The following is a 22,341-nucleotide window of genomic DNA, read 5'->3' on the forward strand; positions in this document are numbered from 1 at the left end:
ATCTGATTTTCGTACGATTGAAATTTCGTACACAGATTTCGAGAGCATACGAATGCAAGTTTCGCACAAAGGCAAATTTCACCAAACTTCTAGAAGTTCATACATTTCTAAATGTACGAAAATAAGTCCGTACGTATTTGTACATATTAAATTAATTTCGTACACCTATAATATACGAAAATTACGCAAAGGTTCAACTGGGCTCAGAAACTGGCTAGCTTTTTGCTCTTTTGCTAGTTTTTGGGCTCGATCTCAGGGATCTCAGATATACAAGCTCAGGGCTATGGTTGAACTGATTGGGTCAAACTTTATGCTGGGTTTGGGTGATATTTGGGATCAAGCAAAAGGTTTTTGTGCAGGAATTCTTCCCACTCTTTATATCTAATAGATCATAGTTCTATTGTCCAAGAAATACTAAAACTCTCCGGTTCTCATGCCGAAGACACTATACCTCAAGGGTAGCCATAAATCCCCTAACATGGATTCATCATTGGAATCATCATTGTGCCAAAAGAACTATTATCAGTCCGAACTTGGAAAAATGGGGTGTTTACCCACGAGCATTCATATGGTGCAATGGAAGGCACCGATTGTGGAAGGAATGCTCAAAAATTGTCAATATAGATAGAAGACAAATCTTCTCTATGGTGGACTTCCTCTCTTTGGATGAGATGCTCGACATTCTTCGTGTGCAATTTAATCTCAATCATGACATTGAATAGAGAAAGAGAGAGAAGTTGGAGAAAGACTGCATGAATGAGTTAATTCTCTCATTCATGCACACAATATATATATATATATATATATATATATATATATATATATATATAGAGGAATGTGTTGGTGCGCTTGAGCGCAGGAATGTGTTGGTGCGCTTGAGCGCTGGAATGAAATGGTGCGCTTGAGTGCACCGATCACATGGGTCCCACAATTTCTGTGAGGATCCAAACCATTCATTTGTAAGGCCCTATGATAGATAGGGTGTGTACCAAAAATCAGCTCCATTGAATCATCCTAACCCCTCCAAAAGTGGAGGGCAAAAATGGGCAGATTTGTGGTCTGTCCATTTTGACCTCCACAAATGGATGGGTTAGGATGATCCTATGGAGCTGATTTTTTGTACACACCCTATCTATGTAAGGGCCTTTCAAATGAATGCTTTGGATCATCCTAACAATGTGGGCCACATGGGTTTGAGAGCTCAAGCGCACCATAAGGTTTGAGAGCTCAAGCTCACAATCCTTTTCCTCATATATATATATATATATATATATATAAATAGGTTATACATAGTAAATGACTGAAATACCCTTATAGAGGGGTGCGCACATATAAACCATACTCAACACTCTCCGTCAAGCTGGAGTATGTATATCATACATTCCCAGCTTGTTACATAGATCGCTCAATCTAGCCCTGCTCAATGGTTTAATAAACATGTCCGCTAGTCGATCATTTGATCTTGTAAACACTGTGCAAATCTCCTTTTCTTGAATCCGTTGACGAATACAATGCAATCCACCTCTCTGTGTTTTGTCCGCTCATTAAAGACTGGATTCATGGCTATATGAGTGGCGGACTTGTTGTCACAATGAAGCAACGCAGGTGATGAGTAGGGTAGCCCAACCTCTGACTTGAATGACCTCAACTAGATCAACTTGCAACCTGTATAGGCCATGCCTTTGTACTCAGCTTCTGTACTTGACCTTGATATAGCTTCCTGCTTCTTGCTTTCTAAGACACGAAGTTACCTCCAACAAACATATAGTAGCCATTTGTAGACCTCCTGTCTGTAGGAGATCCCATCCAGTCTGCATCTGAATATCCCTCAATCCTCATGTGATTATGTTTTCTGAACAGAAGTCCTTTACCAAGAGCTTTCTTCAGATATTTCACTATCTGAATAACTTCCGACCAATGAGATGTCCGTGGTGCATTCGTATATGTCTTAAACTATTTACTTTTCTCAAACCGGTTGGGCAACACGTATCTCACTGCGCTCTTACCTTGGGGCACATGGAATCGAATCCAGGTCAGCCGAATATAGATTGCTTTTAAAAAATAAAAAAGAAAGACTAGGAAAATGATATGATTTTGCACTCTTCAACACGACTTGTAGTCATTCCTTCCTTGCCCCGCCTCAGAATATTCCTTCCTTTTCAACAGGTGGGACGAAGTCGCATTGATTGAATCGGCTCTCTCCCAAAAAGGACAGGGTCCGAACGAGATTGATTCTACCCCGAATTCCGGATATGAATCGGTCAACAGCAGATCGAACTCTCTACGACCTCTCCAAGTCTGACACCAAAACCCATGTTCAAGACCCGGGGAAATGTGATTGCTATGGTTTGCCACCCATGTTCGACACTTTTTGTCGACTTGAAGGATTATGACCCTGGCAATCGGCTGACGTGTGAGACGGTGAGGTAAATCAGCTTCCTAACTAAACGTCTGTATCTGCCTGGATCCTCTAGTAACTCCCCCCGATCAGGTGAAAGCTTGATATTTGGGTCCATCGGAGTCTCAGCTGGCTTTGCTCCCAGAAGACCAGTCTCCTCCAATATATCCAAATTCGTACTTCCTTTGTGATAGGGATAGCCCTCTACGAGAATATGCTACTTCTATCCCTAGAAAGTATCTCAGACGTCCAAGATCTTTTGTGCAGAATTCCTTTTGAAGAAAGTCCTTCAGCCTTTGGATCCCTACACTGTCACTCCCTGTAATATTGATATCGTCGACATATACAATCAGAAAGATCCTACGGTCCTTGCCTTGAGAGACGAACACTGAATGATCTACATCACACTGTTTCATTCCAAAACGTATCACTGCCTCACTAAATCTGCCAAGCCAAGCACGAGGAGATTGCTTAAGACCATATTGCCTTGTGTAACTTGCATACAACATTCTTCATCTCTTCCTGAGCAGCCAAGCCTAGAGGTTGCTCCATATACACCTCTTCTTGCAGATCACCATGCAAGAAGTCATTCTTGACATCTAACTGATAGAGTGGCCATGACCTGTTGACTGCAAGGGATATCAAAACTCTGATGGAAGGAATTTTTTCCACAGGAGAGAATGTGTCCGTGTGATCGATGCCATATGTCTGTGTATATCCCTTTGCAACTAATCGAGCTTTCAGTCTTTCTATTGTCCCATTTGGTAGATATTTAACTGTAAATACCCACTTACAGCCAACAACTTGAGCACCTGGTGGAAGAGGGACCAACTGCCATGTGTGATTCTCCTTCATAGCACCCATTTCTGCATCCATAGCTGCTTGCCAAGCTGGATTAACCAAAGCCTCGACAAAAGAGTGAGGAATAGAAACAGAAGATAGAGATGATAAAAAGAAATTAAACAAAATTAACATATGAGCGTAAGAAACTACATTAGACATATGATGATGAGCGGTACGAGATCGGGTGCGAGATGCAATTGGAGCTTCAACCGGAGAATCACTAACCTCAGGAGTAGTGGGTGGTCCAGTGAGCTGTGAGGGAGGTGGAGGACACGAAGTGGCATCTTGACTTGTAGGTTGATGATGACGACGAGAATAAACCTGCAGAGGTTTGGGTTGAATGACAGGTGATGAAATCGGTACTGAGATAGGGACTGGGACAGGTAACAGAACCTCAGGGTCTAGAGCCTGCATAGAAATAGGTCAAGTATAATAAGGCTTATCCTGAAAAAAAGAAACATCAAGCACGACGAAGCTAAGGACTATAAAACCGATAGCCCTTTTGAGTGCCAGAATAGCCTAGAAAATACGTTTAATTGCTCGAAGTTCCAATTTTTCTAGTCCAGGAGTAAGATCATGAATAAAGCACATGCACCCACATACTCGAGGCAATAAGGGAAATGGATTCCTAGAAGGATGTAAGATAGAGAAACGCGTCCGATTCTCGAGAACGGATGATGGAAGACGGCTCGCCAGAAAACAGGATGTGAGAACGGCTTTGGCCCAATATGATTTAGGAACATGCATTTAATAACAATGAGTCCTAGCTATGTCAATGAGATAACGAATTTTCCTTTCTGCAACCATGGTTTTAAATTTCGGCCGAAACGTTTCGTTTCGGTCGAAATATTTCGGTTTCGGTGGAAAACGAAACGAAATTCACAGTGAGTCGGAAAAGTACCAAACTTCGCCGAAACGTTTCTGAAATTTCAGCCGAAACTTTTCGTTTCGGTAAAATTTCGGTGAAGTACAAAATTTCGGTGAAAAGTTTCGGAAAATTTTGAAATTCCACCGAAATTTCGTACCGAAACCGAAACCTTTCGGTTTCGTTGATGATCGAAACCGAAACTGAGATTTAAAACCTTGTCTGCAACACCATTTTGCTGAGAGGTATGGACACTAGATGACTAATGAATAATACCACGAGAAGATAAAAACTCCTGAATACCATTAGAAACAGAGAAATATTTACGTGCATTATCCGTACGCAAACATTTAATAGAACAAGAGTACTGATTAGAGATTTCAGAATAAAAAGAGCGAAATGTATTAAAAACTTCCGAATGATCTTTTATTACGTATAACCAAGTCATTCTTGAATAATTGTCCATAAATATAAGAAAATACCGATACCCAAATAAAGAAGGATTCCTACATGGACCCCAAACGTTAGAATGAGCCAGCTCAAACGGACATAGGACACGACTGACTGAACGTGAGTGATAGGAAACACGATGGTGTTTTCCATACTGACATGACTCGCACTGAAACTAACTAATAGGACCAGACACGGCCGGAGAATACTGCAGACGATCAGCTGAAGGGTGACCAAGACGGCAGTGCCACATGAATGAATCAACTGAAGTACTCAGCGTAGTAGGTGCAAAATCATTGTCAAGGTAGTAGAGACCATTCACTTCAAGTCCTAAACCAGTCCTCCTCCCAGTCGCCAGGTCCTGAAAAGAACAAGGAAAGAAAGACATCGAACAATTAAGACGACGCGTAAGTTGACTAACAGAAAGAAGATTACATGGAAAACTAGGCACACATAAAACAGAAGAAAGAGATAAATGGGAATTGATAGAAGTGGCCCCTGTACCAGAATGTGGCACTTTGCCCCATTAGCCAATGTAACCAATGTAGAAGAAGAGTTAGGCTTAAAGGGGCTAAGGAGACTACTATTACCAGTCATGTGATGTCTGGCTCTAGAATCAATGAGCCATGAACTAGAATGACTGAGAGAGCAGGATGGGGTGCTGCCTTCCATCGCAAGAGTGGCTGTTGGTTGTTTCCCTTTGTCTTGTAGGCGTCGAAGAGACTCGTATTCGTCGGAGGAATCAGTAGAGATAGTAGTGGGAGTCTCTATAGAAGTCCCTGAAACATGATGTGCAGCTCTAGAGGGTCACAACTCGGGATGTAGATCATAAAAGAAATCAATAGTATGACCCTCCATATCACAATGGAAACAATAACGGGCTCCACGACCACCAGTGGTATGGCCTCCCCCTGAATTACGGCCAAAACTCCGACCATAATCTCTGCGACCACGGCCACGACCGCGACCCCGAGTGCCTCTACTGTAATGGCAAGGCAGAATGTTCACTATTCATATCACCTTGAGTATCAACACTCAATGCTCACTGAACCCGAGTGAAGACCTCGTCCATGTCTGGTAAAGTACAAAGGCCAAGGATCTGCTGACGAATAGGCAAAAAATCTCGAACAAGTCCATCCAATAATCGAACAACACGTATTTCATTATCTGCTTTGCTAACTCAGCAAGCTCAGTGGATGGAGGATGATAGACATCTATCTGTTCACATAAGCTAACGAAATCAGAATAGTACTCAGAAGCAGATCTTTCACCTCGCTTCACACTGAAGAAATCAATATAAACATCACAGATCCGAGTGAGATTGTTTGTCCCCAAATAGAGAGTCTCTGCACGTAACCAAACCATGCGAGAGGTATTCAGAAACAACATATGACTAGCAATTTTTGAATCCATACTCTGACATAAGAGTGACTGAAGTTGGGCATCCTCCTGACTCCACTTGTCGTAGGAGGAATCCTTCGGATTAGGGGGATCTGATGCAATAAAACTCAACTTGCCTTGTCCACGGAGATAAAGCTGAACAGATCGACTCCAGGCAGGATAATTCGAACCATCAAGCTTGATGGATGTCATAGAAGTTACAGGGAACGAACTAGACGAAGTGGAGGTCGCAGCCATTTCGAATAACCAAAATAAATCACAGCGTCAAGGATCTGAAAATCTGCGGCAATACTGACCAACAACAATGACTTCCAACAAATTGCTCAACTGCCACTCACAAAACCACAAATAAAGCTAACCCCCAAACTACACCAAACAAACAGCAAGTACCACCACCAACTGATCACCATCAACCACTATCAAATCACCAACAAAGACTTTCAAACACACACCAATATCTACCAGCTATTGCACACAGATCCACCAACGCCCGAAAAATTAATTAGCAACCACCAACTCCAACAAACTAGCAAGGCCAACTATGGCTATCAGCATGTGCTTATTTAACAAACACATCAGCAACCACAAACCTACCAGAGCCAATACAAGACATAAGTTATCACAAGTAGCACCAACGACCACTCACCATCAGATCTCCAAACAATCCACCAACTAGTACAACCACAGCTAACCATAGACGAGAAACAACCCATCAACTCATCTGCAAGTAGCAATCACAGCTAATCTCCGTCAGATCGCATTGCATACAGCACATTAATACACCAATAATAGGAATCATCAAATGAAGAATGGATGAATGTTTAGATCATGAGTGGTATAGATTAGGGTTAGGGTTTGAGGTTTTAAAGATCAAATAAATAAAAGAGGGTGCAAATCTGATAGAAAGAAAGGAGAGGGGTACGATTAATTTTATTGATGGCGCAACACTGATTAGGTTTAGGGAAGGAGGGGCGGCAGTGATTGCTAGGGTTAGGATGATGGTTTTAGGGTTTTCGCCACTAGTTAGGGTTAGGGTAGAAGAGGCGGCAGTGAGAAAGGATGTATGGGTCTAGGGTTAGGGTTATAGGGTTTTGGATTATGGTTTATTTCAAGGATGTAGCACCCATCTTCAACCTCGCTTTGATACCATCTTTATCATTACATTGAATAGAGAAAGAGAGAGAAGTTGGAGAAAGACTGCGTGAATGAGTTAATTCTCTCATTCACACACACAGAATATATATATATATATATATATATATATATATATATATATATATATATATAGTAAAAGACTGAAATACCCCTATAGAGGGGTGCGCACATATAAACCATACTCAACATAAAGAAATTCATGTACATAAAGTAGCAGATCATGTGCCTGAAGAACCAACAGATTGAGATGTAAATGTATCAGACGATTTGTTTGGGTATCAATTTGTTGCACTTCGTCCTTCAGGGTCTATTTCTTTATGCCAAAGTGTTCTTATTCTCTCTATTTTAGTGGGCATTTGGCTTACTTATTTTGTAAGTTTTTTATCATTTTATAGAAACTTCATGTTTATGAAATTTTATACTCTATATTTTCATTTATGATTATTGTCACTAATATTGAAATTCAGAAACAGTTGGCTGCTTCTGCATTGCACATTTTATAGTGAGAATCCAACTCTTCATCTTGTGTCCTGACACTTGGTTTTGATGCTGAACCTAAGAATCTACAAGTATGAATATTCGTAGATTCTGATTTCTTTTACATCTACTTACCCCACTTCACCTGTTACTAATAATCATAACTCGATTGCATAATAATTTACGCTTTCATCGGAAAGCACCATACTTGTTTTTTAAATAAAAACTTTCCATTTATCCCTTTACTTTTTCTGGTATGAAGATTTGTATTAGGTGATCTCCTTTACATCCTTATTCACATTATCTTGTCTTATCCTTTTTTCAGTTCTTTTGATATCTGCCAGATTCCAACCACCGCCTTAGGCAGCATTAATACATCTCCGTGGAATATATTTTAGCCGTTTTTGAAATTCGGGAACTGAGTTTTATGGTTTTGTCTTTTTCTATGATGTGTCTATGAATAGGAAAAGGTGTGGTGTGTGGACCATTTCTCCCTCACATTTTAATGGATCACGTAGCAAATTTCTATAGCTATGTTTAGTCACATTGTATTAGCATTCTTATTGTTACTTCTGTTGGTGCGTAATTTTTTTTTTCTTTTTTGGATGTCTTGAACTTTGTGTTGACAAGTTCGGGTTTTCATAAATTTGGTGATGGTTCTTGTGGTCAAGCAGTGAGTATCATTTTTCGTTTCTGAAACTTTGAAGGCAATTCGTTTGAGAGTAACACATGCAATTTATTTTTCTTCTTCAAGGTTCTTTATCTGTTTATCATAATGAACTTTTTTCCAGACAACTGCTGGCAAAGGAGGTGCTTATCTATATGATGTTCACTTCTGGATTGGAAAAGAGACAAGTCAGGTTTGCTACATTCCTTGTCAGTTCCGTTCTGGCTAATGCTTTGCTCAAAGTTACATACTTTCTAATCTGTGAAACAACCAATTACTCCAAAAGCTTAAGCTATTGGAGAAGGCATTATTTAATCCTTTATACTTTAACACTCCCCTTCATGTGTGGCCCCTCTTTTAAGGGTTCGCCTACACGTGGCACATGTGGCCCCTCTTTTTGGGTTGGCCATTAGATGTGGATTTTTAATGTCAAGGAGTTTTGAAGTGCAATTGCTCTGATACCATGAAATCAACCAATTACTCCAAAAGCTTAAGCTATTGGAGAAGGCGTTATTTAATCTTCTATACTTTAAAATAATCGGTTTAATATCTGAAATTATTACAGGATGAAGCTGGCACTGCAGCGATCAAGACAGTTGAACTTGATGCAGCCCTTGGAGGCCGTGCAGTTCAGCACAGGGAACTTCAAGGTCATGAATCTGACAAGTTTTTATCATACTTCAAACCTTGTATTATTCCATTGGAAGGGGGTGCGGCTTCTGGATTCAAGAAATGTGAGGAGGAAAAGTTTGAAACACGACTCTATGTTTGTAGAGGAAAACGAGTTGTCAGATTGAAACAGGTATCACAAATTCTAAATTTAATATATTCATTGCATTGTGAACAACTTTTGATGTTGAAATTGGTGTAGGTCAAGGGAATAGTGAGTCTGCATGTTTGCTTATGCAGGTTCCCTTTGCTCGCTCTTCACTGAATCATGATGATGTATTTATCCTGGATACCGAGAATAAGATTTACCAATTTAATGGTGCAAACTCCAATATTCAAGAAAGAGCAAAGTCTTTGGAAGTAATTCAATTTCTCAAGGAAAAGTACCATGAGGGAAAGTGTGATGTTGCAATTATTGGTAAGGACGTATATTTTCTACAAGTTTGATTCATACTCTTACTCCTTCATTTTCTAAGGTAGGAGATGACATTCCGGATTTTGCTTCTTGTTTTTTCTTTAAAATTTTACAAATGTTGTCGTTTGTTCCAGATGATGGAAAGCTTGTGGCTGAGTCAGACTCTGGTGAATTCTGGGTTCTGTTTGGTGGTTTTGCACCAATTGGCAAAAAGACTTCTAGTGATGATGATCTGACTCTGGAAACATCTCCTGGGAAACTTTATAGGTATATTACTGTTTTCCATTCTGTATATTATTTAATTACAAGGGAATCACTGTGTTTGGTACATTTTAACTGGGAAATGCTAAAGAGAAAGGCATTGCTATGCTCCTTTCTAAATGAGACTTGTTGGGCTCCACTTCTGCCTTGTTTATGCTATCAGTTCCGTTGACCCGAACGGAAACAGTAAGTCTTGAAATATGGCCTTGAGAACACCTTGATCGAATGATTTTAGGCCCGTGATCCATCAAGCTTCTCTAGATTCTGCCTAGAAAAGCTAAAATGTTGATTTTTGTAGTCATTTTTCTTACAAACGGGATGCCCGTTCAGTATGGGACCAAGACCCCGTGGGTCACCCCGTGGGTCACATCATGATGCTCTACATTTGTTTTACACATGTCCCAATGTGGGAACCTGTGGGACCCAAAAGTTGCCTTTCACCATTGATCGTAAAGGTGACTTTCTGCAGAACTATTTTCTTTGAAATGTGATATCAAGAATTTTGTGGCCATGTCATCCATTTCTTGTACATTATTATGACAAGTTTATGTGGCCACTTGGACAGAAAGTTCTCTTTTTCATTTTCTGCGTAATATTTGCACCAGTACAACAGGTTGTAAGTCTGAGAAATGAAATATTATAAAACAAAATATGTGCCTTAGTTTTTTGAATAGATCTCTTCACATGTACGCAAACATGTGGTTGTTTTATGGTAGTTCCATTTTTTTTAATGAAATGAATTTTATCTGCAATATCAATATTAAATCTGTTGCACATCATATATGTTTAAATGTGTTTTGATGCATATACAGCTCACAAGCATTCTCTCTTAAAGAGCGATATTAATTAGAATTTATTGCGTAATTCCATGATTACTATCTAAGGTTACAAGGTATAGATAAAGGAAAATTTTGGTAGGAAATATTTTTGATGTGTGAAATATTTCTAACCTGGAGGTCTGGGTCTCACACATGGAATTCATGGAAAAATGAAATGAATTCCTCATGTTTTTAGATAACATTTCTTGCTCCGTTGGAAATTGGAAAGACACCTCCTTCTAGATGTCTGCGTGGGCCATAAGCCTTAGGGCCACAGTTGCTAGCTACTTAGATAGGCATGCAAATTCCTCTTCCCTAGTATCAAACAAAGTCCCCGGTATGTACAAGAGGCTTGGGTGCTTTTTCTTTCCAACCCAGAACTGTAAGCATGAGAATGTATAAAGGCCCAACAAATATAGTATTTTCTCTGAGAAACTATACTTCTTCCTTGATTTACTTGGTGGCCCATCCCAAAATTTCCCAACATCTAGAAATCAATTGCATCTCCTAGGGCTATTGCCTTCATTTCTGTGCTTTGGCGATAATATTGTCAATGATGACCAGCTTACTAAGAGACGTCTCTGCCTGGATAGAGGTTGCATCATTTGCGGTTCCCCCAATGAATTTACATATATCATATCGTTGTCCATTGTGCTTTGTTGTTCCAAATTTAGAGGTTTATCCTTGGTTTGTTTGATATCAGCGCTATTCCAGATTTGTTTGAGTCAATTCTTAAATTCAGGCGCTGGTGTTGCCGTTTGATCCGAAACAAAAGGCTCCAATGTTTCCCATCTTGTATCTGGATACTCTGGAAGGAAAGAAATGATCGCATCTTTAATTAAAAAGCTAAAAGTCTTGGCCATCTAATTAATGCAATTATTTTGGAAGTTTCAGAGCGTGTGTCTAAAACTAAACATTTCCCAGAAGTTAAGCTTCAAGTTATAACTTTTTGTCGGTTCTCAGCTTGAAATGATTACTCTCTTCTCCGACCTCCTGACTCTTGGGTCATTCCCCATTGTGGGTGACTTAAGCTTAACTTCAGTGGGTGCATAAAAGTTTCGTTGGGGTTCTGTAATGGAGGGCTGATTACATATCAATTAAGACCTGTATTTGCCTTACCTTGGCATGCAGCAAAGAATAACAGAAGATGAACAGAACAGAACTTGAGGAGTTCTGCTTCAATTCAGAGTTAGGAAAGAAAACTAAACTATACGAGATGTTTTTGGGCAGCAAGTAAGTGGAATAAGTGGGCTGCAACTTAGTGAAAGTTCTGGAAATTCATTAACTGAATCTGAGTGGAAAACATTGTGTGCTAGTTGGATATGTACGGCCTTTCCCATCGGACATCCCCACGCACTTAAGACATTCACCGGATTAATCTGTCACGAGCGTGAGTGAAAAAATAAAACAAAAACAGAAAAGTTCTCTCTCTCTCTCTCTCTCTCTCCTCTCTCTCTCTCTCTCTCTCTCACACACACACACACACACACACCTTTTTCTCTCTCTCTGCACGACTTAGTTCTCTACCTTCCTTCCTACTTTTTTATCTGAGAATTTTCTTCACTCTGCTTGCACATGTTCCCATTATTCTTTGTCTCTTTCATTCTTTTTTCTCTCATTTCCCACACTTTTTCTCTCTAGTTTCTCTCTCTTCATCTAGGCTGTTTCCGCTCGGAATTTGTCCGCAACTTGTACACGGAAGTTGTTCCATGCAGCAAGCAGAGTTCATCCATCTCCGTTTCAGCAGTAGGTAGTGACTATCAGCACAATTTCAGGAGAGATCTTGGCCATCGATCGTGTTCCATCTTCCGATCGGCACTTCCCCAACGTTCGATGGACGATCTGCAACAGACAACCCCTTTCTGTTGTCATCAGCAATATATTGGACGGTTGGATCTCTTTGTTTCCAGTCTGTTAATCGAGGACTGACGAGGTGTTAGTGGTTCCACATATGACAGACAGACAGTTGATTTCCTTTTCGACACCAGGGAAGCATCCTGTTCCAAAGCTAATTGTTGATCTTGATTACAAACCTCCTCCACTGCAAAGGTTAACTTCCTCTTTGATCTTCTCTTTCCATTCTGGTTTGCCTTCTCCTAACAATCCCACTCAAAAACAACTTCTTGAGATTCTCACATCTGTCATATGTTTCTGTGGAATGCCCCCTAGGATTTGGATCTGATTAAACCACCTCTGGATGTGAAGTGTCATCATTCCTCTGCAAAAGGAGGCAGAAGATTCAAGTCTCTAAAAGCTGGAGAAGATCCTGGAGGAGAAGCTGTGGGAGGGGCGGAGGAAATAACCGAATGCCCCGCTGCAACAAAAAGGCTTAGGAGAAGGATCTGAAGCTAGATATGCAATTATTGATCCCAAGACAGGGGGAACCTGTCGGTCAAGCATCAGTTGTGACTCCAAAATGAGATTTTGAAACAAGACTGGTGTCCACTCCCTCAGTTACTGCATTGTCTCAAGCATGGTCAATCACAAACACCGGCATGCTTGTACGCGATGGAAATGAGGGTTCAAAATTCAAAAAAATCTCGCCCACCTCCTCACCAGCAAGTGGCCCACCGGGAAATCTAGATTTGATCGTTGAGGGAACCGATCAAACGATTTGAGTGCAATCACTCCAAGCTTAGGCAAGTTTTTTGTTTTGAATGATGAGTAGTATTTGTTGGAATATGTAACTTGCCTAAGGGCATTTAGGACTTTGTACATCCCTTTATGTTTTAGTATAAAGATATGAGTCACGGGGAGATAACCCTAACTCATTTTATTTTCTTTGTCAAACTTTCGGCTAACATGGTATAAGAGCCTTAGGGTTTTCTGATCCCTAGGGTTCTCTATCAGCCTCCATCTTCTCCGCCACCTCCCACCCCCCACCCTCCACCCCCCTCGCCGCGAAACCCAACTCTGGGCCAAGTTTCATCCGAGGCACACCGGCACGCTATCTTTTTCCTCCTGAGAAGGAGTCGTTCCCTCCCCCAAAATTTTCCAGGAAAATATTTTCTCACCAACTTGGAAAACCTTTTCTAGGACCCAGGATTTGCACCCCAATTTCTGACACCCCCCCCCCCCCCCCCCCCAAAAAAAAAAAAAATCACTTTCCTGGAAATAAGTTTCCAGGGCTGTGTTTCGTCTCGCATCAGAATTTTTTTTTTTCCAGCCCCCAATTCCTAGGTTTGCTGGTAAGCCTTACACTCCAAGTTTTTCAACCCCCATCATTTTTCCTCCTCTTCCTTTCATCCCTTGCTAAACCCTACCACTCTTTTCTCCTTGTTATTATGTGTTAGATCTTCATCTCCTACCCTACTTTGATTCTAGTTTGTCTTTGCGGCTCCCCTCTGTGCCTCATGGCTTCCCTCTTGTCAAGCTTCGTTGATGCCCGTCATTCTTGGAGCCGCGTCTAGCTTTCTTGGCGTATCCTAGTTTGCTCACCTATTATGTTATCTCCTGTTATTCGTCTTGGTTTGGATTGTTTGTTTCTTTCTTGCTTGTTGTTATGGAGGAGGTGCTTGACAATCCCTCCACAGGAGTGGCTCCTGGTGTTTGTCCGACACCCTCTTTGGCGTCTTCTTCGTCATCATCTCTCTCTATGGATTGATCATTCCCACATATCACTACTGTTAAGTTGGATGGGGCAAACTACGTTACTTGGAAAGCAGCCGTCGAGAAGTATCTTATTGCCCGTGGGAAAGCCCACATCATTCGTCGTGATCCTCCTCCTACGACGGATCCCACATTTGATCGATGGGAACAGGATGATGCTCTTGTTTGTACCCTTCTGTGGCAGAGTATGACCCCTCACGTCTCTGGGCCCTTGATGCTTCTGCCTACTGCGAAACGGATCTGGGATCAGGTTACTCTTCTTTACTCTGGCGTGGCAAACATTAGTCGGATCTGCTCTACCTATTCTGAGTGGGTGCGTTTCCGCCGTGGTGATCTTCCTCTTGCCACCCATTACAGCCAATTCGTTGGCCTCTGTCAGCAGCTTGATGTTTACATGCCGCTTACCACGGATCTCACAGAGGCTGCCCGTCAGAGGGATCAGATCCGTGTTGTGCAGTAACTTGAGAGTTTGGGTCCAGAGTACATGCATCTTCGTCAGCAGATTATCGGTTCTGGCGCTATTCCTTCCCTTACTGAGGTTTACTCCCGCGTCCAGTAGTGCTCTCCTGGTGATCCAGATGGTTCTGCTCTCGCGACCTATGATGGCAGTACTCGCCCGCTCGTGGTGGAGCCTCCTCTGGTTGTGGCCGTGGCCGTGGCGGCCGTGGTGGCGGTCGTTCTGGTGGTGGCCGTGGCCGTTCTTTTTGTACTCACTGTCAGCACGAGGGACATTATACTGACCATTGCTATACCCTGCATCCCGAGCTTCGTCAAGCACGCTCGGCTCACATGGGTGCTACTACTGCTTCGGCTTTAGATTGCGCTCCCTCTGCTTCTGTTCTTGCACCAGCTGATTCCACCTATACATTATTCCGTGCCGATTATGAGGAGTTCCAGCGTCTGCTGCTCAGTTCTTGTCCTCCCTCTGCAGGTTTCGCCCAGCCAGGTAGTTCACCCACTACCCTTCTATCTAGCTCAGGGTCATGGATCATTGACTCTGGCGCATCCAATCACCTGACTGGTAACTCTTCTCAGCTTCATTCTTTTCGCTCTTTCTCATCTCCCTCTCAGTCTATCACCCTTGCTGATGGGTCCACTACACCTATCACTGGTGTTGGTCATATCTCCCCTCATCCTGCTCTTACCTTATCTTCTGTTTTATGTGTACCAAAATCACCATTTAGTTTACTTTCAGTTAGTCAAATTACTAAATCTCTTCACGGTTCTGTCTCTTTTTTCCCATCTTACTGTTTATTTCAGGATCTCTCGATTGGCAAGACGATTGGAACGGGTCGTGAGGTAGATGGACTCTATCGTCTTGAGTGCCGACCGCCTACTGTCTTACATAGGTCTGTGGATACATTTCAGTGGCATTGTCGTCTGGGGCATCCTTCACTTCAGCGGCTGCAGCAGACTTCTCTGGTTCCCGGACCTTTTTCTAGTTTTCAGTGCGAGTCCTGTGAACTCGGGAAGCACCGTCGTGTGTCGTTTTCGTCCCGGATCATTAGTCGAGTGTCTAGTCCATACTGATGTATGGGGACCCTTTAGGGTCGCGTCTACTATTGGCTTTCGGTATTTTATTGTGTTTATTGATGACTTCTCACGCATGACCTGGTTATATTTACTGAAGAGTAGATCCGACGTGTTGTTTGCTTTTCGCACATTTCATTCTGAAATTAAGAATCAATATAATTGCAATATTAAATGTCTTCGTACTGACAATGTTAGAGAATATTTTTCTGGTACTAATGGCTTTCAATCCTATCTCTCCCAACATGGGATTTTACATCAGTCTTCATGTGTGTACACCTCTCAACAGAATGGTGTTGCTGAGAGGAAACTTCGTTATTTGCTTGAAGTAGGTTGCACTCTTCTTTTTCAGATGAGTGTTCCTAAGGCATACTGGAGTGATGCCCTTCTCACGGCGTGTTTCTTAGCAAATCGCCTTCCTTCCTCTGTCTTAGAGGGTGCCTCTTCTTTCGAGATTTTATCTCCTAGTAAGGAACAGTTTCCTCTGACACCTCGTGTATTTGGATGCGTTTGTTTTGTTCATCACCTTGGACTTGGCCGTGACAAACTCGATCCCCGGTCTGAGCGTTGTGTCTTTCTGGGGTATTCCCGTACGCAGAAAGGCTATCGTTGCTATAGCCCTCGTCTGCGTCGCTGGTTTGTCTCAGCCGATGTTACGTTCTTTGAGTCTGAGGCATTCTTCCAACAGGACGCGTCATCTTTCACCCCTTCTCTCGAGTCCGAGGTCTCGCTTCCCTTACCAGATCTACCTGCTTCTCTTCCTTCATCTCCTATTTCCGTGCGGCCAGCTTCTGCAGCTTCTACTTCTTCTGCCACGTTGGAGAAGCCGGCTCCACCTAAAATTACACAGCAGTATCAGCGGCGCCAAGTTACAGATAGGTCTCTTCTACCTCCTCTCGCACAATCATCTTCTGAGCCGATGATCCCTCTCTCCCGCTCTCAGGTATCTTCTCTTCCGCCTTCCGCTGTTGTTTCTGATTCTCCTATTGCATCTCGTACGAGATCCCGTTCCACTGCACATCCTATTTCGAATTTTGTTTCTTATGATAAGCTCACCAGTACCTTCCAGAACTTTGTTTCCTCCTTGTCTTCTATGTCTTTACCACAGTCAGTGGCTGAGGCTCTTGACCATCCTGGCTGGCGTGATGCTATGAACCTAGAAATGGGGGCGCTCTTCATAGTAATGATACATGGGATCTGGTTTCTCTACCACCTGGTGCCCGTCCTGTTGGTTGTCGGTGGGTTTTCTCCTTCAAATACCTCCCTGATGGTACTGTCGAGCGCTTAAAAGCACGGTTAGTCGCGAAAGGATACACTCAGACTTTTGGTGTTGACTACACAGACCTTCAGGCCCGTTGCGAAAATTCCCTTTGTCCGTGTGCTCCTGTCTCTTGCTGTTAATCATAGCTGGCGCCTTCATCAGCTGGATGTGAAGAATGCCTTCCTCCATGGCGACCTGACTGAGGAGGTGTATATGGAGCAACCACCAGGGTTTGTTGCTCAGGGGGAGACTTCCTCCTATGTGTGTCGCCTACGCAAGTCACTCTATGGCCTCAAACAATCTCCGCGTGCGTGGTTTGGGAGATTCAGTGAGGCAGTCATGAGCTTTGGCATGAAACAATGCGCAGTGGATCACTCAGTCTTCAGTTATCACTCTTCAGCTGGGTGTATTTTGTTGATAGTTTATGTGGATGACATAATCATCACAGGGAGCAATTCACAAGGTATACAACGTTTAAACCTTCTTGCAAAAGGAATTCTCTACTAAGGATTTGGGTCAGCTCAGGTATTTCTTGGGGATAGAGGTTGCTTGTTCTTCTAGAGGCTTGTTCCTATCACATAGAAAGTATGTCTTGGACTTGCTAAAAGAAACAGACAATCTTGGAGTTAAACTAGCTTCTGCACCCATGGATCCTAATGTGAAACTCGTTACAGAAGAAGGAGAGTTGTTGGAGGATCCTGGCAGGTATCGCAGGCTTGTCGGTAAACTTATATATCTCACGGTTACTCGGCCAGATATTTCATATGCTGTTGGAGTTGTCAGTCAGTATATGAGCTCTCCACGTACTTCTCACTGGGCTGCGGTGACACAGATTCTCAAGTATTTGAAAGGGGCTCCAGGGAAGGGATTGATGTTCAAAAGACATGGCCATATGAAAGTTGAAGGCTTCTCTGATGCAGATTGGGCTGGATCCCCAGCAGATAAACGGTCCACCACTGGGTATTGTACATTTGTAGGTGGCAATCTTGTTTCATGGAAGAGTAAGAAGTAGGATGTTATAGCCAAGTCTAGTGCAGAGGCTGAATACAGGGCAATGGCACAGACAAGCACAGAACTTATTTGGCTACATTCACTTCTTTCTGAAATTGGCTTCATTTCATCTTCTCCTTTGCAGATTTATTGCGACAACAAAGCTGCAATATACATTGCCAACAATCCAGTCTTCCATGAGCGCACCAAGCATATTGAAGTGGATTGTCATTTTATCCGTCAAAGAATCCAGAAAAGAGAGATTTGCACTGTGTTTACTCGGTCAGGGGACCAATTAGCTGATATGTTTACAAAGTCCTTAAATAAGTCAAAATTGAGTGATATATGTAACAAGCTAGGAATGTATAATATCTACATTCCAGCTTGAGGGGGAGTGTTGGAATATGTAACTTGCCTAAGGGCATTTAAGACTTTGTACATCCCTTTATGTTTTAGTATAAAGATATGAGTCAGGGGGAGATAACCCTAACTCATTTTATTTTCTCTGTCTAAACTTTCGGCTAACAGTATTAATAATAGAGAAATAAGAAGGAGATTGTCAACATAGATAATTCAAGGAGAATAACAAGAGAAAAGAAACAGAAAAAATCAAGGTGTGAGATAATCAAATTGCTCCACACTTTCGTTGAATACCCCATCTTTAGCTAGCTTATCCACTACGCCATTTGCAGATTGTTTGACATGATAAGCATTTAATTGTACCCCTCCTACTCTATCCTGGATTTCTTCAAAAAAAAATAAAAAATAAAAAATCCGCAAATCTTCATGGTATTGAGTGTGTCCAATTCAGCCAACTTATCACATTCTTTGAATCTCCTTCTATCTCATCCTTTTCCAACCCAACATTGGTTAGAAGCTTAATGCCATGGTGGATGGCCTGCACTTCCGCCTCGTTTGCATCTGCGATTCCTATAGGACTCGAGTAAGCCCATGACATTTCCATGATCATTTCTTAAGACACTCCCAATTTCAGCAGGGCTCGGATTTCCCATACTAGATCCATCAAAATTAAGTTTCAAGAGGCCTTGAGCAAGTGCTTCCAATCCTTCGACCACTTTGGGTTCTTCCCTTACTCCATTACATATCACTTTCCAACTGTACCATAAATCATAGGCAGAGAGACAAATGCAAAGCTAAGAATGGTTCGCACCCAAGAGATAGTGATTGCTATTATTTTATTGAAAAGGAAAAGGGATCTCTTTGAATAGCCTTTAAAGACCCTTGCATTTCTTTCCTTCCACAGGACCCATATTGTAGCAAGAAAGGATACCTTCCTAGAATTTCCCCTTTTCCTGTCTATAAAAATCCAGCCCCTATTCTTATGGTCAGCGACTACCTCCATTCTTCCCTCCCTCTCAATTTTCTCTCCCCATGTGAGGAGAGCAGGGTAAAATCGGGATTTGGTGCTTCTTAGCTCTTTATGGCTGTTGGTGCTGTTCCTGGGTTGGTTTTGCTGTTTCCCCCTTTAGTTTCTCTTGTTATTTTTGTAATTTTTTGCTGATGTAGTGGTTTTGTCCCACCCCTTTTGTGTTTTTGGGGATCTCTTGCTAGAGATCCCATTTTGTTGGTTGTTTGTGTTCCCTAAGCCTGTTTAGGGTTTGCCTCTTGGGCTCTTCATGTTGTATCCTTCTCTTTTATTAATATATCTGCTAGCGGTCTATGCCTAACCCCAGCTTACCCATCAAAAAAAAAGTTCCTCGCCCCCATATACTGGACTAGACATTGAGGTGCCTTCACGGGCCTGGTTCTCATTGCTTGAATTCATAACCATAACCTCCTCTAAGACTTCCCGAGAGGGCAATTCTACCAAAGGCCATAAAGCATCCTGGCAAGCAGACTCACAACCGTTATTATCCTCTCCATCGAGGAAAGTAAGAGCTACGGGAACCATGTTATCATTCCAGCTGAACTTCTTAGGATCATAACTTTTCAGAGAGGATATAGCAAGATTCCTTGGTGATACATCGGTGATTTACGGCGGAATAGGAGAATGGGCTCTCGCTTCATTAAAGGGGAGAGAGATATCAGTGGAGGGCGAGGACAGACTTCCGAGTTCTCATGATTTTTCATCGAAGAGGATATCTGGATCCCTAATAGGATCCTGCTGATCCACGCTTCTGACATTGTGGCCCATGGGCCGTTTGGTTGCAAGCCCGAGTCCATCACCGGCAATATGTCACAGAATAATTGGGCCAAAGACAATCTTGGGCTCGCTCTGTTCTCCCGGCTTTCGAGAATTGAGGATAGCTGTCCTCCATCATTGACCGGGACTAACCGGTTGCCAAATTCTCCCGCTCGAAGTATGTTTGACAGATCATCGCTCCACTCATTGGGCGCCACTTGCTTTGAACGTACAACCATCCTATCCTCTAATCTAAGTCTTAGAATTCGAATGGGGCGGGCACGTTTGACTATCATGCGCTGAACTGACGCTAACTTGCGCCATTTCGCTAGACTGCGCCCCCTCCGAGAATCCACCGCCTCCCAAAGCTGAAGATGCCACTGTGAGGGTTTTGTCCTGTAGCTCCGACCCACTATCTCCCGCTGTTCTACGGCCTCCATTAGCTATTCGCTTCGCCGTTATTCACCGAATGACATCGTCGATAAACACCGGGAGTTTCACTTGCTGCGGCACCTCCTTAGACACTATTAACAGGACCAAACCCTCCTTGCATCCATTTCCTTCTATACACGAGTCATCGAAATCACCCTTCCCACTCTACTCCCAACCTTTCTGAAATTTTCTTCTTTCCATGCATGAGGTGGAATACGACAGATTGACCACATGACGCCACCAGAGATCCAGAATATTTAGTTTACTACATTTCCAGTTCTTCAAACGGGTTGTCCTTGGCTTTACCCCCTCCATGTTTGAAACCCCCTGAAGAATAATATTCCTCTCCCTTCTATCAATCTGCTTAATCATAATCTCCCCTGAGATTCCTGGACACTTCTTGATCCACTCTTTCAGCTCGGTTTGATCTTCCAAGATCCTAGCCTTTTAGTTTTCCCCACACTCCTCTTCTGATATCTGGAAGAGAGTGAAGCTCGATCCTCTCTGGTGATATGATTCCTCCTCTATTTTGTCCCTCTCTTCTCTTACAGTCTGATGCGCGTCACAATCACCACCAAGCCCTCTGTTTTCTACTGTACCCGACCTCTCCGGAGGGTTTACAGGAACAACTGGCCTCCATCTATTGGGAACATTTCTTCCTTTTATGGTTTGAGGAACCGGCAGATTCACGTCAAAGCCCAACCACACCTTAGTGCGTTTCAAACATTCCAGCTTTCTCTTAAAGTTCTTGAATCTGCATCTTGAGCAGATCCAATCACCGAAATTTCCTTCTTTTCTTCTTTTTTTCCACAGTTCTCAGTCTCTTTGTCTTCCTGGAAATCTGGGTTTCCCATGCCTCTTCATCTTGATGATCTCCAGATGTAGATGCCCTACCCACCGTCGGGTTTCAAAACTAATTTTGAATTGGAACCCCAAATTTCCACCTCCTGCATTTACACCACCAGTTTCGGTGTCTCTATTGCCAACTCCGATGAGTCTTCCTCACCTTTCCGAACAAGCTCTGCCATCGCGTGTTGCTGTTGCCGGATCTTGATGGGTTGTTTTAAGTTTAGTGGAAAGTTTGATACATGTTTGGTCTAAAATCGTTGGCTTGGTCCGTCAGTGCACTGGGTGTGGGTTTGTGAGTGTGTGGTTATTCTGACTTAGTCCAAACCTCCAAGCTTAGGCAAGTTCCACCAAACAACCCTCTTTCCGCTGATTTAGCAGCCTCGGTGGCAAACCCAAGCCAGCCGCCTGCGACCAGTTCTAGGTGCAATTCTGATCCATAACTTTGCCACCCTAAAGCTCACCTCGTCCAAGAAAACATGTTCGCCATAATCCAAACTGCCTTCCTTTTAACTAAGACCGGAAAATCCAGTTGGCTAGGGCAGAAGGATGACGACAACAGTTTAATGCGAGCTTCTTATAACCTTGGCCTGGGTAACAAGATCTGCCAAGTGACACCGATTTTTCAATTATCCTTCCCGCCTTCAGGAAATTTTCTGACGACCAAGCTTGAGGAGGAACTCCAAAAATTTCCCTCCACCCGTCTTTTTTCATGGTCCTTGTTAAAGTATAAAAGATAAATAACGCTTTTCTCCAACAGCTTAAGCTTTTGGAGAAGTTGGTAAGTTAACATGGTATCAGAGCCGAAGGTGTTGAGTTTAAAGTTTAAACCTCCCGGATAGCAAAAATCCACATGCGATGGTCGGCCCAAAGTAGGACCACATGTGCCACGTGATTGCCAAGTGGGCCACACGTGCGGGGGAGTGTTAAAGTATAAAAGATAAATAACGCCTTTCTCCAACAGCTTAAGCTTTTGGAGAAGTTGGTAAGTTAACAGTCCTTTTCTTCTCTCCCCATTTTTTTTAACAGTAGGAAGATTTATTGATAGAAAGAAGGGAGACAGAGGGAATCACCCCAAAAGATACAAAGGAAGGAAAAAAGATAACCAACA

General features: G+C 42.6%; 1 protein-coding gene across 1 annotated transcript in view; it reads left to right on the plus strand.

Annotated features, from left to right (window-relative positions):
• Positions 1 to 22,341, plus strand: part of LOC143852602 (villin-2-like) — a 101,298-nt gene that overhangs the window by 15,304 nt on the left and 63,653 nt on the right. The window contains exons 4-7 of the mRNA XM_077362062.1: positions 8,381 to 8,449; positions 8,822 to 9,058; positions 9,166 to 9,343; positions 9,475 to 9,607. Of these exons, the coding sequence (XP_077218177.1) occupies positions 8,381 to 8,449; positions 8,822 to 9,058; positions 9,166 to 9,343; positions 9,475 to 9,607 (617 nt within the window). The remainder of the gene's footprint in view (positions 1 to 8,380; positions 8,450 to 8,821; positions 9,059 to 9,165; positions 9,344 to 9,474; positions 9,608 to 22,341) is intronic.

The sequence above is a fragment of the Tasmannia lanceolata genome, unplaced genomic scaffold (genome assembly GCF_043159265.1).
Source record: "Tasmannia lanceolata isolate RefF3 unplaced genomic scaffold, GAP_Taslan_0.1 ptg000019l, whole genome shotgun sequence".
Taxonomy (NCBI): domain Eukaryota; kingdom Viridiplantae; phylum Streptophyta; class Magnoliopsida; order Canellales; family Winteraceae; genus Tasmannia; species Tasmannia lanceolata.